This window comes from Phascolarctos cinereus, unplaced genomic scaffold, assembly GCF_003287225.1.
Source record: "Phascolarctos cinereus isolate Bilbo 61053 unplaced genomic scaffold, phaCin_HiC Scaffold_5;HRSCAF=322, whole genome shotgun sequence".
NCBI lineage: Eukaryota > Metazoa > Chordata > Mammalia > Diprotodontia > Phascolarctidae > Phascolarctos > Phascolarctos cinereus.
Genome location: NW_027555958.1, coordinates 141,161,607 through 141,176,132, shown reverse-complemented (window position 1 = coordinate 141,176,132; position 14,526 = coordinate 141,161,607). Strand labels below are relative to the sequence as shown.

At 38.6% G+C, this 14,526-nt stretch overlaps 1 protein-coding gene across 1 annotated transcript in view; it reads left to right on the top strand.

Moving 5' to 3' along the window:
- Window positions 1–14,526, top strand: part of SLC35F1 (solute carrier family 35 member F1) — a 573,453-nt gene that overhangs the window by 326,848 nt on the left and 232,079 nt on the right. Inside the window, exon 2 of the mRNA XM_020971644.2 lies at window positions 10,198–10,373. Coding sequence (XP_020827303.1) covers window positions 10,198–10,373 — 176 coding nt within the window. The remainder of the gene's footprint in view (window positions 1–10,197; window positions 10,374–14,526) is intronic.

Here is a 14,526-nt window from a genome sequence, read left to right as displayed (position 1 = left end):
CTTATTCCAACTTTTTGTTACAAAAATTTGTGTTCTCAAAATTTTTCATTCCACAATCTATGCCACTCATTCCCCCAAAAAATAAAAGTCTCACTATAATTAATGATAAAATGACATTGATTTTGATGAGACACCAAGGAAGCATTCTTCAGTGTTTTAAGGATCCTTGATTTCATCACTCTGGATTAAAAAAAAAACCATGATACAGAATCCTTGCCTTTTGGTGTGTCCCTAGTGTTAATATAGTGTCTGGCCCATAATAAGTACTTAATTTGTTAACTGTACTTATTCCACCAACATGGATTGCAACTTAGCAGATGGTCTGAGAGTTTGTAAAGATGCTTTACATACATTATCCCATTTGAGCCTCATAACAACTTTGTAAGGCAGGTCAGTTAGTCAACAAGCATTTATCAAGCATGAAATATGTGGCAGGTACTATGTGTACTAAGAGCTGGGAATACCAAGAAATGCAAACAATCCCTGCCCTCAAAAAACATAAAATGTAATGGACCATATAATGTGAATATTATTCTTTCCATTTTGCAGATGAAGAAATCAAGAATTAGGGAGATGAAATGACTTACCTATAGTAAGCGTCCAAAGTTGGAACTTGAACCGGGTCTTCCTGGTTCCTTATGTAATTGAATGAGTGCAATATATCAGAGTTGGAAACTATGCAAGGAGTGAATGAATAAACTACTATAAGATAATACTAGCAGTATTAAAATTACTAATACACCATGTTTTCTGCCCCTAAATTTTCCTTATTCATTCAATGCCATGTAGGTTATCAACTTATTTTACCTTGTGCTTGGGTCTGATGTCTTTTCCTTTTTATTTTTGGCCGCATTTACTAATTTGGTTTTCTATACTTGAATATAATCAGCATGAATGAAAATATAGTAGAGATCACATACTATTCCTAGGTGGACAGCCACTAGCTTTCATATTTCATTTATAGCCCCAAATCAGCCAGCACTATTCTAGACTGCTAGTAAGCACGAGAAAGATGCTTTGCGATGGATCATGGAGAAAATTATCTGCACTGGCATGTATTTATGTTTGTCATGTTTTCTCCATAAAACTGTGCAAGCCATTCACATTTGCTAAGCTCTAGAATGTATCTTGATTTTACCTAATATATACACATGCATATGTGCGTGTGCACGTGTGTGTGCATGTACACACTGATCTCTCAAACCTCCATTTCTTTGGGGCTTTATAATGTCTCCTATTGGTATTGCTGGTAAATTTGAAAACCAACATGAGCTCTAAACTGAGAATGGGTTGCTCAGAGCTCTATCTCCTGAATGTGATTCTGGTCTCCCAAAACTCAACATGTGCTATTAACAGAGCTCTAGTGACTTAATATGACTTAATATCTGACTGTCTTCATATTTGACTAAATTGAAAGAAGTTTTCATAGTCTGTAAAGGGGATCTGATTTAATTGAAAGGAGAGGAGAGGACTAAGGGAGAATGAGAACAGTAAAACATTTTAGACTCTTTGTCTAATGGCCATAGAGGCTAACTCAGATGGAGGATTGACATGGCTACAATGTAGAGTTTTCTAGAATATGGCAGACCTTGAAGGAAGAAAAAGTCTAACGAACAGTTTTTTGCCTGTATTCCTGTTTTATGCATTATGTTCATTTGCAAGGCAGATAGACCCTTACTTTTTATGCACTATCAAATAACAGCAGTCACAGTTAAATGACATGGTCACTAATTAAAAACAGAAAATTGAATACAGAAGACTTGGTTTGTTTGACTGAAGACACAAGAAGAGACCTGTGGTTTCCCAGTTGCTAAAGGGACAGTGGTAGAGACCTCAGGAAGAGGACTTCTTAATGACAAGCTTTAATGGTTTCTTAGGTCCATCTTCACCCCCACCCTCTCTATTACATTTCTGGGAATCCATCATCCAGGCCTCCAGGAAAGAACCCCCTTTTATATTGTGGTTTGTGGGGCAGATGGTCTTTTTGGCAAAGCAAAGTCTGTCTCCTTGCCAGCTCAATTTGACAGCAAATTATTTGTGACTGGAAGGGTGGTTTTGGGTTTTGGTTTTAAAGTGCATTGAACAAGTTGGTGCCCACATCAATTAGGAAGTAACCACAATCTATAAAAAAAAAGCACTTTGCCTGCCTACTGTTATCTAATTTTCTTTTTTTACGTATGCTTTTGTTTAATGCAGTACATAAAACCATGGTGATTTTATTAGTATTTTAACTTAATGTGTTGAAGTGTTAGGAAATGGCTATGTGATTTCTTTGGTTTATAATGTGCTCCCCATAAAGAAGCACCCTCTACCGGAAGCATAGGTCAACACTCTCTATGCAACTTAGAGGCAACTTCTTAAGAGTTATCTAAGTCGTAAACGGCTTTCAATCTCTGTTGGCATAGGGATTTCCCATTCCCTGACAAAATCACTGATCTTTCACGTGGGAGAAACTGCTCAGGATTAATGGGCATCTGTAACCTTCTTTAAATTCATGTCATGTACCCACAGAAAAGTCATTTGATTTTTTGCTTTCCCTCCCCCGAAAAGATCTCATATGTTCCTGCCTCTGGATGTTTGTTGCCAGTATTCCTAACATCTGTAATGCCCTTCAGCTTCTTCTTTAGCAATTTTTCACAATAGCAATGGTTATAAGCTGACATTTATACAGAACTTTAGGTGCTTTATGTACGTTTTCTCATCTAAACCCTACAATAACCCCTATGAGGAAGACTCTATAGGTATATAGGACAGACAGTTAGGTGTTGCAGTGAATAGAGCACTGGATCTGGAGTCAGGAAGACCTGAGTTCAAATCCAGCCTCAGACACTCACTAGATGTATGATTCTGGGGCAAGTCTCTTAACTTGTTTGCCTCAGTTTCCTAACCTATAAAATGGGGATAATAATAACACCTACCTCCCAGAGTTGTTACAAGGATCAAATTAGATGATAATTTTAAAGCGCTTGGCACAATGTGTCTCGTGCATAGTAAGCACTATATAAATATTAGCTATTATTACTATTTTCATTTTATAGATAAGTCATGGGCCTACAAAAGTTAAGAGATTTGCCTGTGGTCACACAGCTAGTTATGTGTCACAGGCAACATTTGGATCCCAGGTCTGCCTAGTTTCAGGCCCAATTTTCTATCCTCTAGCTCATGTTGCCTCTTAAAAAAATCAATCATCACTTCAGGTTCTAGCCTAAGGACCACTTTCTCCATGAAGCCCTCTATAACCACTCTACATCACAGTGACCTCTCTCCTCTGTGAAATCCTATGGCACTCAGATGTATGTGACCAGTCTGGACCCTGGTAATCCTAGACACCCAAGCTAGTTAAGTGAATTATTTGTTTCTAATGATGGGTGCCTTTCCTCTGGAGTGATCAGATGATGAGCTGAGTAGGAGTTGTGTGTACTGTGTTGAGATTAACAAATACTGACTCATTTTAATCTGTGGGCAAAGAACTATGGAATAATATCTGGCAAAAGATGAGCTCCTTCACAAAAGACATTTAAATTGACATTCAATGCTTGCTTTCCCAAACCTTTTAAGATCTTTGATTGCTAAGACTGTTTTTCATTTTGTCTTAGTATCCTGGCAGCTGATACAATTTCTGGCATATAGTAGACACAATAAATGATTGTTGAGATTAGATTATATTCTCTTAAAGTTTGTTAAAATAGTAGCCTTGCATTGTTTCTACTTCTTAAATTCTTACAGGATTTCTGCCTCCATAACACTATGAAAACCATTCTATCTAAGATCACTAATCATGGCCATATGGCCAAATTCAGTGACCTTATTTCAATCTTCACCCTCTGTGACCTAGCTTCATTATGTGACTCTGTTGGCCACCCCATCCTCTTTGAAATGTTTTCTTCCCAGGCTTTTCTAACTAGTTCTCCACCTTTGTTCATTTGCTCCCTTTCTGATCTCTTCCTGATTCTGCCCTCTGGCATCTTCTCTCTTACTACAATCTCTCCTTTGGAGATCTTATCTAATACCATGGCTTCAATATTATCTCTACATGGATGAGTCCCACATCTATATTTTTCCAGCCCTCTCCCATATGTCCAACTCTGGGCTAAAACTTTCAACCTGGATGTCCTACCAGCAACTCATCATATCTAAAAGTGATCTTAAATCTTCCCACTCCGCTCATTCTCACCATTCCTTCTGACTTCCTTTTTTCTGATGGTACCACTTTATTCCAATTACCCAATCATCCAGTCTCACAATTCCATGTAATTTTTGCCTTCTCACTCTCCTCCCCACTCCTAAATGGCTGCAAAAATCCTATTGATTTTTCCCTTGAAATGTCTTTCAAACTCATTCCTTCTCTAAAGGGGACATTCATATATTCCTATCACCATAGAAAAGGTCCTTCTTATACTTCTTTTCCGTTCTCACTTCCAGTATCCTTATGTGACATCATAGTTAGTACCTTATCCTTGGATTAGAAATAATAATGATTGCTATTATAGTTAGTCTTTATTAAGCTCTTTAAGGTTTGCAAAGTTCTTTACATATCTGATTTTTTTTATTTGATCCTCACAACCACCCTGTGAGGTAGGTACTATTATTCTCCCTCATTTTACAGTTGAGGGATCAGGCTGTAAGGGACTTAAATAAAAGATTTGTACAGGGTCACCCTATTGGTAAGTGTCTAAGGCAGAATTTGAACCTAGATCTTCTGGACTTTGAATCTGAGTCACAGTACTATATCACCTAACTGTCTCTGTGTCTGGCTTAATTGCCTTCCTAATTGTACTACTTCCTGTCTTTCCTGTACATTCCCTTCAAGTGTATCTTCCTAATTCATCATTATTATATTTTATTTAAAAAAAAACCTTTGATAGCTCCCTATTGCCCACTACATAAGTTCAAATATTTTATTCTGACATTCAAGGCCCTCTATAACCTGACTCTGCCACCCTCAAAACTAGCAAAGGAATCTAAGCTGCAAGTCTCTGAGTTGAAAAATTCCTTTCTATTGACCTTTACTACTGTCACTCACTTTTGCTCATGTCACAGTACAATGCCACAACATCACCATTTGAGAATTCAGTGATTGGGAAGGCCCTATCTGGACTGGTAACTATCCTACCATGGTGAAAGTGACACCAGAAGTCAAAGATGGATCTTTGGGAAAGATGTCTTAATATTCTAAAATCACAACTCAATTATGTGATAGGGTTTCATATGAATCAATGAGTGAGTATGAGTTGTGGATTGATATGAGATCATAGAATAATAGAAATAGAGCTGAAAGGAACCTTATGACCATAGAGGCCATCAATCTATCCCGTTGTCTTTCCAGATGAGGAGACCAAGGCCCATAAAGAATAAATGACTTTCTCAGTTCACAAGACTAGTAAATGCCTAAGAAAATATTTGAAACCACATCTCCCTGACTCCAAATTCATGACTCTATCTGCTACACCTTGCTATCTGCATCTGGTTTTCTTTTTTTGTGTGTTTGTGTTCAGATATTATCAGTTCCTTCTCTGCGATTGATAACTTTTTTCATCCTAAGTCCTTCAGAGTTGTCATGGATCATTGTATTGCTGAGAATAGCTAAGTCATTCACAGCTGATCATCTTACAATATTGGTGTTACTTTGTACCCAGTACATTTCACTTTGTCTCAACCCATATAAGCCTTTCTAGGTTTTTCTGAGAGTATTCTGCATATTATTTCTTATAGTACAATAGTCTTCCATCATAATTACATACCACAACTTACTCAGCCATTCCCCAATTGATGTGCATCCCCTTAATTTCTAATTCTTTACCCCCATAAATGATCTGTTATAAGTATTTTTGTACATATAGGTCCTTTTCCTTTTTGTTTTTTATCTCTTTTGGCATACAGACATAGTGCCATTTGGGCATGGTTCCAAATTGCTCTGTAGAATGGTTTAATCAATTCACAGCTCCAACAACAGTACATTAATGTCTCATTTTTCCACATCTCCTCCAACATTGCCATTTGCCTTTTCTGTCCTATTATCTAGTCTAATAGGTATGAGGTAGTACCTCAGGATTGTTTTAACTTGCATTTCTCCAATCAATAGTAAGTTAGAATATTTTTTCATATGGCTATAGATAGTTTTAATTACTTCACGTGAAAACTGATTATATCTTTTCATCATTTATCAGTTGGGGAATGGCTCTTATTTCTATAAATTTGAGTCAGTTCTCTATATGTTAGAGAAATGAGGTCTTTACCAGAAAAACTTACTTCAAAAAAAATTTGTCTTTTCAACTACTATTGCTACCTGTATTTCCCTCCATTCTATTCCTCCTACCCCTGTTTATCCTATTCTCTCTCTCCTTTCACCCTGGCCCTCCTCAAAAACGTTTTGCTTATGATTACCCCTTCCCCCAATCTGTCCTCCCTTCTATCACCACCACCCCCCTTTTATTCCCTTACCCTTCTATTTTCCTATAGGGTAAGATGGATTTCTATACCCCTTTGCCTGTGCATCTTATTTCCCAGTTACATGTAAAAACAATTTTGAACATTTGTTTTTAAACCTTTGAGTTCCAAATTCTCTCCCTTCCTCCCTCCCCACCCACCCTTGTTGAGAAGGTAATCAATTTGATATAGGTTATATATGTGTAGTCATGCAAAACACTTCCATAATAGTCATGGTGTGAAAGACTAACTATATTTCCCTTCATCCTATCCCACTTCCCATTTATTCTATTCTCTCCTTTCACCCTGTCCCTCCTCAAAAGTGTTTGCTTCTGATTAACCCCTCCCCCAATCTGCCCTCCCTTTTATCACCCACCTTATCCCCTTCCCCCCTACTTTCCTGTAGGGTAAGATAGATTTCCATACCCAATTGAGTGTGCATGTTATTCCTTCCTTAAGCCAATTCCTTTGAGAGTAAGTAAGGTTCACTCATTCCCTCTCATCTTCCCCCTCTTCCCCACCACTGGAAAAGCTTTTTCTTGTCTCTTTTATGTGAGATAATTTACCCCCATTCTACTTCTCCCTTTCTCCTTTTTCCAGTACATTTCTCTCGCACCTCTTAATTTTATTTTTTTGGATATCATCCCTTCATATTCACCTCACCCTGTGCCCTCTGTCTATGTATGCATGTGTGTGTGTGTGTGTGTGTGTGTGTGTGTGTATGTGTGTGTGTGTGTGTATTCCCTCCAACTATCCTAATAACAGGAAAGGTCTCATTGAGTTACAAATATCATCTTTCCATGTAGGAATATAAACAATTCAACTTTAATAAGTCCTTTATGATTTCTTTTTCCTATTTACCTTTTCATACCTCTTCTGAGTCTTGTATTTGAAAGTCAATTTTTCCATTTAGCTCTGGTTTTTTCTCAAGAATGCATTAAATAATTCTATGTCGTTGAATGTCTATTTTTTTCCCTTCATTGATTAAACTCAGTTTTGCTGGGTAGGTGATTCTTGGTTTTAATTCTAGCTCCTTTGACCTCCAGAATATCATATACCAAGTCCTCTGATCCCTTAATATAGAAACTGCTAAATCTTATGTTATCCTGATTGTGGTTCCACAGTACTTGAATTGTTTCTTTCTGATTGCTTGCAGTATTGTCTCCTTCATCTGGGAACTCTAGAATTTGGCTATTATATTCCTGGGAGTTTTCCTTTTGGGATCTCATTCAGGAAGTGATCAGTGGATTCTTTCAATTTCTATTTTACTCTCTGATTCTAGAATATCAGGGAAGCTTTTCTTGATAATTTCTTGAAAGATGATATCTAGGCTCTTTTTTTTATCATGGTTTTCAGATAGTCCAATAATTTTTAAATTATCTTGGCCAGCTCTATTTTCCAGGTCAGTTTTTTTTTCCAATGAGATATTTCACATTGTCTATTTTTTTTTTCATTCTTTTGGGTTTGTTTTATAATTTCTTGATTTCTCATAGAGTCATTAGCTTCCATTTGCTCTATTCTAATTTTTAAGGAATTATTTTCTTCAGTGAGCCTTTGGATCTCCTTTTCCATTTGTCCAATTCTGCTTTTTAAGGCATTCTTTCCTCATTGGCTTTTTGCACCTCTTTTGCCATTTTGTCTAGTCTATTTTTTAAGGTGTTACTTTTTCAGTATTTTTTGGGTCTCCTTTAGCAAGCTGTTGACTTGTTTTTCATGATTTTCTTGCATCACTCTCATTTCTCTTCCCAATTTTTCCTCTACTTCTCTTACTTGATTTTCAAAATCCTTTTTGAGCTCTTTCATGGCCTGAGATCAATTCATGTTTTTCTTGGAGACTTTGGATGTAGAAACTTTGACTTTGTTGTCTTCTTCTGAGTATATGTTTTGGTTCTCCTTGTCACCAAAGTAATTTTCTATAGTCTGAATTTTTTCAGTTGTTTGCTCACTTTCCCAGCCAATTACTTGCCTTTTTAATTCTTTGTTAAGGTAGGGCTCTGCTTCCAGTGTAGAGGGTGTACTGTCCCAAGCTCCAGAGGTTTTGTGTAGCTATTTTCAGAGATGCTTCTAGGGACCAGTAAGTTTTCAGTTCTTCCAAGGCGGTATGATCTAAGGAGAGGTGTTTATTCCTCCCCTGGCCTGTGCTCTGGTCTGTAAGTGACCACAAGCACTCTGTTCTGCCCTGGAACTGTGAGAAGGGTTCCTTCTTCACTGCTTTCCCAAGCTCTGCTATGCCAGTGCTCCTCCTCACCCAGAACTGCCACCCAGGACTGTGACCCAGATCTAAGTATGGGCAAAGCAACAGAATCCTGCTTCAGTGCCAGCAAAGAGACCCCTATAATCTCCTTCTGATCAGTTTTTCAGTCCCCTTGCCATCTGTGTTTTGAGAGCTCTGGAAGCAGCCGCTGCCATCGCCACTACTTCCTTCACTGCCACCTCAGCTGCCACTGCCCTGGGGCTGTGCTGGGGCCAGGCATTCTTCTCTTATCCAGGTCTGACAGACCTTTCCTATTAACTTTCTAAGTTGTCTTTGGAGTTTATGGGCTAAGAAGTCCAGAAACCACCGCTGCTGCCAGTGATTTAGTCCCCTGAGGCCTGCTCCAGGTTTGCTGGGGCCTAGTTTGCACTGGCTCAACCTATACTGGTCTATACTCCTCTCTCAGCCTGGCACAACAAACCTTTCCTGTCAACCTTCCAGGTTGTCTTGGACTGGAAATTTGTTTCACTCTTTTTGTGGGTTCTGGAATTTATTTAGGTTCATTTTTACAGGTATTTGGAGGTATTTGGGGGAGAGCTCAAGTGAGGCCCTGCCTTTACTTTTCCATCCTGGTCCCGTCTCTGTGTCCAATTGTCACTGATATTTTAATAGTGATAACAACATAGCTTCAAATCCAGGTATCCCCTGAAAGGTGGGGATAAATATGGGGATGGAAAATATGTCTAGATGTAGGATAAGAAAAGATGTGTCCTTTGAAAGATCCAGGGGACACTTATTTGATCAGAGCAAAATTTGGCCATGGGTGAACTGCTAAAAAAGCAACTTCTCATCTCTATTTCTTTGCTGGTCCATAATGCCTCTTGGCTCTTTCAGATACAACCTCTTGAATGTGATTTGAGTTATAAAGGCCTTTGGGACCAGTATGTATACCTATGGAACCAATATACATAATAGTAGTTAACAGTAGAAGAAGAAATTATATCCACTTTACATTTTTTTAATTCCCTTCAATCATGGAATTTCCCTTACAGATAACAGTAATTTTGTTCGGTGAGTACCTTAAAAGTGAAATGCTAAGTGGGCAACAAAAACATTTTAACTATATCAGTGTAACTCCTGAAATATGATGATGACTTTGGGCCCTTGGATTTGCTGGTGTCTAGCTAATCAGGCATGTGTTCATGTGAAACTTTATTTAACTGTTCTTTCTTTTCTTGGTTTTCTTTTTATGTTGTTTATTTGTTTATCCTTTATAACTCCTTTCCTTAGTAGAATGTAAGCTCTGTGAGGGCAGGGACAGTTTAATTTAAGTCTTTGTATCTCCAATACTTGGCACAATGCCTTACATACATTCATCCCTTAAAAGTGTTTGCTGAATTGAATCTAGCAAATATTTTATTTCCTTGCATCTGCCATGATTTCACTGTAATAAATAATAGCACCAAAGAACATGATAGTTTTTCTCATTTCAATTTGCTTAGAAGATAATGTTGAGAATTTCCTTCCTCCTATGATACCTGACTACTGACGTCTCTTGTATTTCTCCTTTCCCTCAGGGAGATGATGATCTCTGTGGCCCTTGGACAGGTGTTATCCCTTCTTATCTGTGGCATTGGTCTAACCAGCAAGTACCTATCTGATGATTTCCATGCCAACACTCCAGTCTTTCAGAGTTTCCTTAATTACATCCTTCTCTTCTTGGTCTACACCACAACACTAGCTGTCAGACAAGGTAAGTTGATACGATGGGGGTCACAGATTACAGACCCTTAGATGTGAGTGCTAGCCAGTTACCTTTAAGAAATAGCTAGAATTGGGATGATGAGGGCTAAGGTATTCCTGTTCTATCATATTATCACCTTGGATATCAGCAGAACAAATCAGAGTCCCAAATTCTTTCTTTTCTCTTTTTGTGATGATGCAGCAAACTAAATGAATGAATAAATCATAATGGAGCATGAATATTGAGGATTCAGCAGAGGGAAGAAAAGCATGTGTAGGCTGAATTGTAAAAATCACTCACTCTGTGACTCTCTTTAAATATTCCTAATGCTTCCTCCTGATTCTTAGTGAAAGGTCTCACCAATACGTCTGGACAGATATATGTATATATATATATAAGGAGACACAAAACACCTCTCCTAATCGTACCTTGTCATTCAGGTGAATTCGTGATCTACAGAGAAATAGCCTGGCTTGCACTGACTTTTTAAAAGTAATCATCCGTAAAAAATTTGTTTTAAGACAACTAAGTAAATGTTTTATAAACAAACCAGGATATGTATATAGCTAGGCATAGCATTGTAGAGAGTTGCATCTCTAGGAATTTATACAAGTGCTGTTACTTTTGAATCTATCTGTGTAACTGCGTTCACATGTATGGATTGGGGGAGGGGTATTTATGTTTGTAAGGGAGGCTAGAACTGTGATTTCACTGCTGTAGGAAACTGCAACTGGCTGGCTAAAGCTGGCCCACCTCTCTTTTTACAGTTCGTGAGCTAAGAATAGCTTTTACTTTTTAAATAAAAATTTTAATTATTATTTAATAATTAAATTTACACATTTCAAATTTGTTTAAAAATATAAAAATAAGCTAGAGCAGTAGTATGGCACAAAAGATAGAGTGCCAGGCCCTGGAGTCAGGAAGACCCATCTTCCTGAATTCTAATCTGGCCTCAGACACTTACTAGCTTGTGACTCTGGGCAAGTCACTTAACTGTTTGCCTCAGTTCCTCATCTACAAAATGAGCTCGAGAAGAAAATGGCAAAGAACTCCATATCATTGCCAAAAAAACCCCAAATGGGGTCATGAGGAGTCAGACTTGACTGAACAACAACAAAGATGCATTCTTAGCTCTTGTGTGTCAGGCTGGACTGGAAGGTCATAATTTGCCTGCATCTTTTGTGGGAAATTCCTAATAAGGAAACTTTGTCTCCAGATGTAGCTCTGCAGCTGTTTTACAACTAATAGTCTTTTGCTTGGGGCATTAGATGGTTAAGTCACTTACCCAGAGACACACAAAGTCAATCAGTGTCAAATATAAGACTAGAATCCATATCTTCATGACTCTGAGACTGGCTCTCTATCCACTCTGCTACATTGCATCTGCTGTGTGTGTGTGTGTGTGTGTGTGTGTGTGTGTGTGTGTATCTAAGTATGTATGTATCTGTGTAAATGCTTTTGGCCCAATATATTTTATCATTATGGTTCAAGGAATACCAAATTTTGCTTTATGCAAAATGAGACAAAATACGCATTTGAGCACCCTCTGAAATCCAATTTTATTGTTGTTGGTTTTTATAAGAAAAAAAATATTTGCAGTGGAGAGTCTTATTTTTAAGTTTTTTTTTAATCAACACTGGTTGTATTAATCATTGTGGCTGGCTTTATCATTGTTATCACCTCTCATTGGAATCACCTCCTACATTCAGCTTTAAATAATCTACAAAAGAGGAGACTGAAGGAAGTTAATGAATAGAAATAAAAAATGATTAAGGACAAATTAAAGATTTGCTGATAAGAGAAGATTAAAGAAATGAAGCATATATAGCTTGGTTACATCAAATGAAGAGAGAAAGAATGCAAACAATTTTAAATCACTTGATGTAAGCATGAAGAACTGTGAAGAGGGGGAAATTATTTAGTTTTCTATGAAGGAAAGCATGGTGGAGAATCCTTTACAAATATTTAATGAAATTCTCAGCACTATTTTTTCCATCTGTTTCCTCCTCTCTGTCCACGTATTTCAGCACCGTATTTCAGGCTCTTATCACCTTTCATCTAGACTATGGTAGTTTCCTCAACCACATACCATAGGGCATATGGGGTATTCAGGGATGACTAGAACTGCTGGTGTGAGGGCTGCTGAGCCCTTTTCACCTTTGGTGTCCACCTTCACTCAACTCTCACCTGTGGCTCCAAGAAGCCATATCCTAGTAAAACCATCTTGGCAAATGGGTTCAACCAGATTGAGGGTAACTGACAAACCTCAAATCCATTGGTGAGTTAAGGGGATGCCTATCCCAAACATGTGAAGACTTTCCCTGGTGGAATGAGCAAATGAGAACAATTTATTCCAGTGGCCATGAAAGTAGCTAAAGCAGATGCTATGTAGTGCTTAGAGCTTGGTTAAACATCAAAGACAACAATGTCATCCATTGCATCCTGGGCCATCACCAGTCATCCTCACTTTTGTCTGGCCACTGGACTTTGATAACTCTTTAAGAAAGAGTGAGGCTGACAACTTTGCACAACTCTGCCTCACTTAAATCCCAATTCACACACAAGTTAAAACACCATCATATGATATCATTGGTTCTCTTTGAAACAGGACAAACAACAAAACAACTTGGTTGTTGTTAAGACATTAAACTGAAATTGAGAGAGAGAGAGAGAAGTGCTTTGTTCAAGGCTACACAGCTAGTTAGTATCTGAGGCAGGATATGAACTCACACCTTCCTGACTCTAGTCTAACACTATGCACTGAGCCATATAATTGCATAAGTTGGGATCCACTCAGTTTTCCAGTCTTGCTTCATATTATGTTCCTTTCCATACTCTATGTTACACCCAATAATATACAACTAGGTGCTCCCTGAATTTGACATACAGACTTCTGGCTCTTTGAAGCTATGCCTTCCTTTCTTCTCCACTTTCTTCATACCTACAGCATACTCCCTCCTTATCTCTCCCTTTGAGAATCCTTCCTTTCAGGCAGAGCCCAGATGGCAGAGCAAAATCAGCAACTTGTTTGAGCTCTTCCCTAAACCCCTCCAAATACCTATGAAAGATGGCTCTAAACAAATTCTAAGGCAGCAGAACCCACAAAAATACAAAGTGAAACAAATTTCCAGTACAAGACAACCTGGATGATTGATTGATCAGAAAGGTATATCGTGCCAGGCTGGGAGCAGAACACAGTGCAGTGTGGGCACGCAGGCTCCAGCAAACCTGGAGCAGGCCTCAGAGGACTGAATCAGGGGCAGATGTGGTGGTTTCCAGACTCCTCAATCCAGGAAGGCCAAAGACAATGTAGAAGGTCAGTGGGAAAAATCTGTTTCTGTGGTGCTAAGACAGGAAGGCAGGGTCCCCTAGAACACGGCCCTGGGGTGGGCAGCTGCATCCCGAGCATCTGGCCCATAGACTGAGGGGGAATCGAGTGGCTGATCAGAGAAGGATTACAGGGATTTATCTGTGCTGAGGCAGGAATCCCTTGCTTTGCCCGTGCTTGGATCTGGGTCACAGTTCTGGACGGGGGTCCTGGGGTGAGGAGGAGTGCTGGCATGGAGGAGCTTGTAGTGGCTGTGTACAGGAAACCTTCTTCACAGTTTCAGGACAGAAAGGAGCGCTTGTGGTCACTAATAGACCACAGCACAGGCCAGGAAATGAGTAAACACCCCGCCCCTTATCATACCACCTTGCAAGAACTGAAAATTTACTGGTCCCTACAAGTATCTCTGAAAAAAGCTATATAAACCCCTGAAGCTTGGGACAGTACATTCTCCACATTGGAAGCAGACTCTTACCTTAACAAAGAGTTTAAAACTCAAGTAATTGGCCAGGATCATGAGCAAGCAGCACAAAAAGAGTCAGACTATATTATCTTACTTTGGTGAAAAAGATCAAAATATACAACCAGAAGAAGACAACAAAGTCAAGCTCCTACATCCAAAGCCTCCAAGAAAAATATGAATCAGTCCCAGGCCTTGGAAGAGGTTCAAAGGGGTTTTGAGAAGCAAGTAAGAGAAGTAGAGGAAAAACTGGGAAGAGAAATGAGAGTGATGCAAGAAAATCATGAAAAAAAGTCAACAGCTTGCTAAAGGAGACCCAAAAAAATACTGAAGAAAATAACACCTTAAAAAATAGCCTAACCCAAATGGCAAAA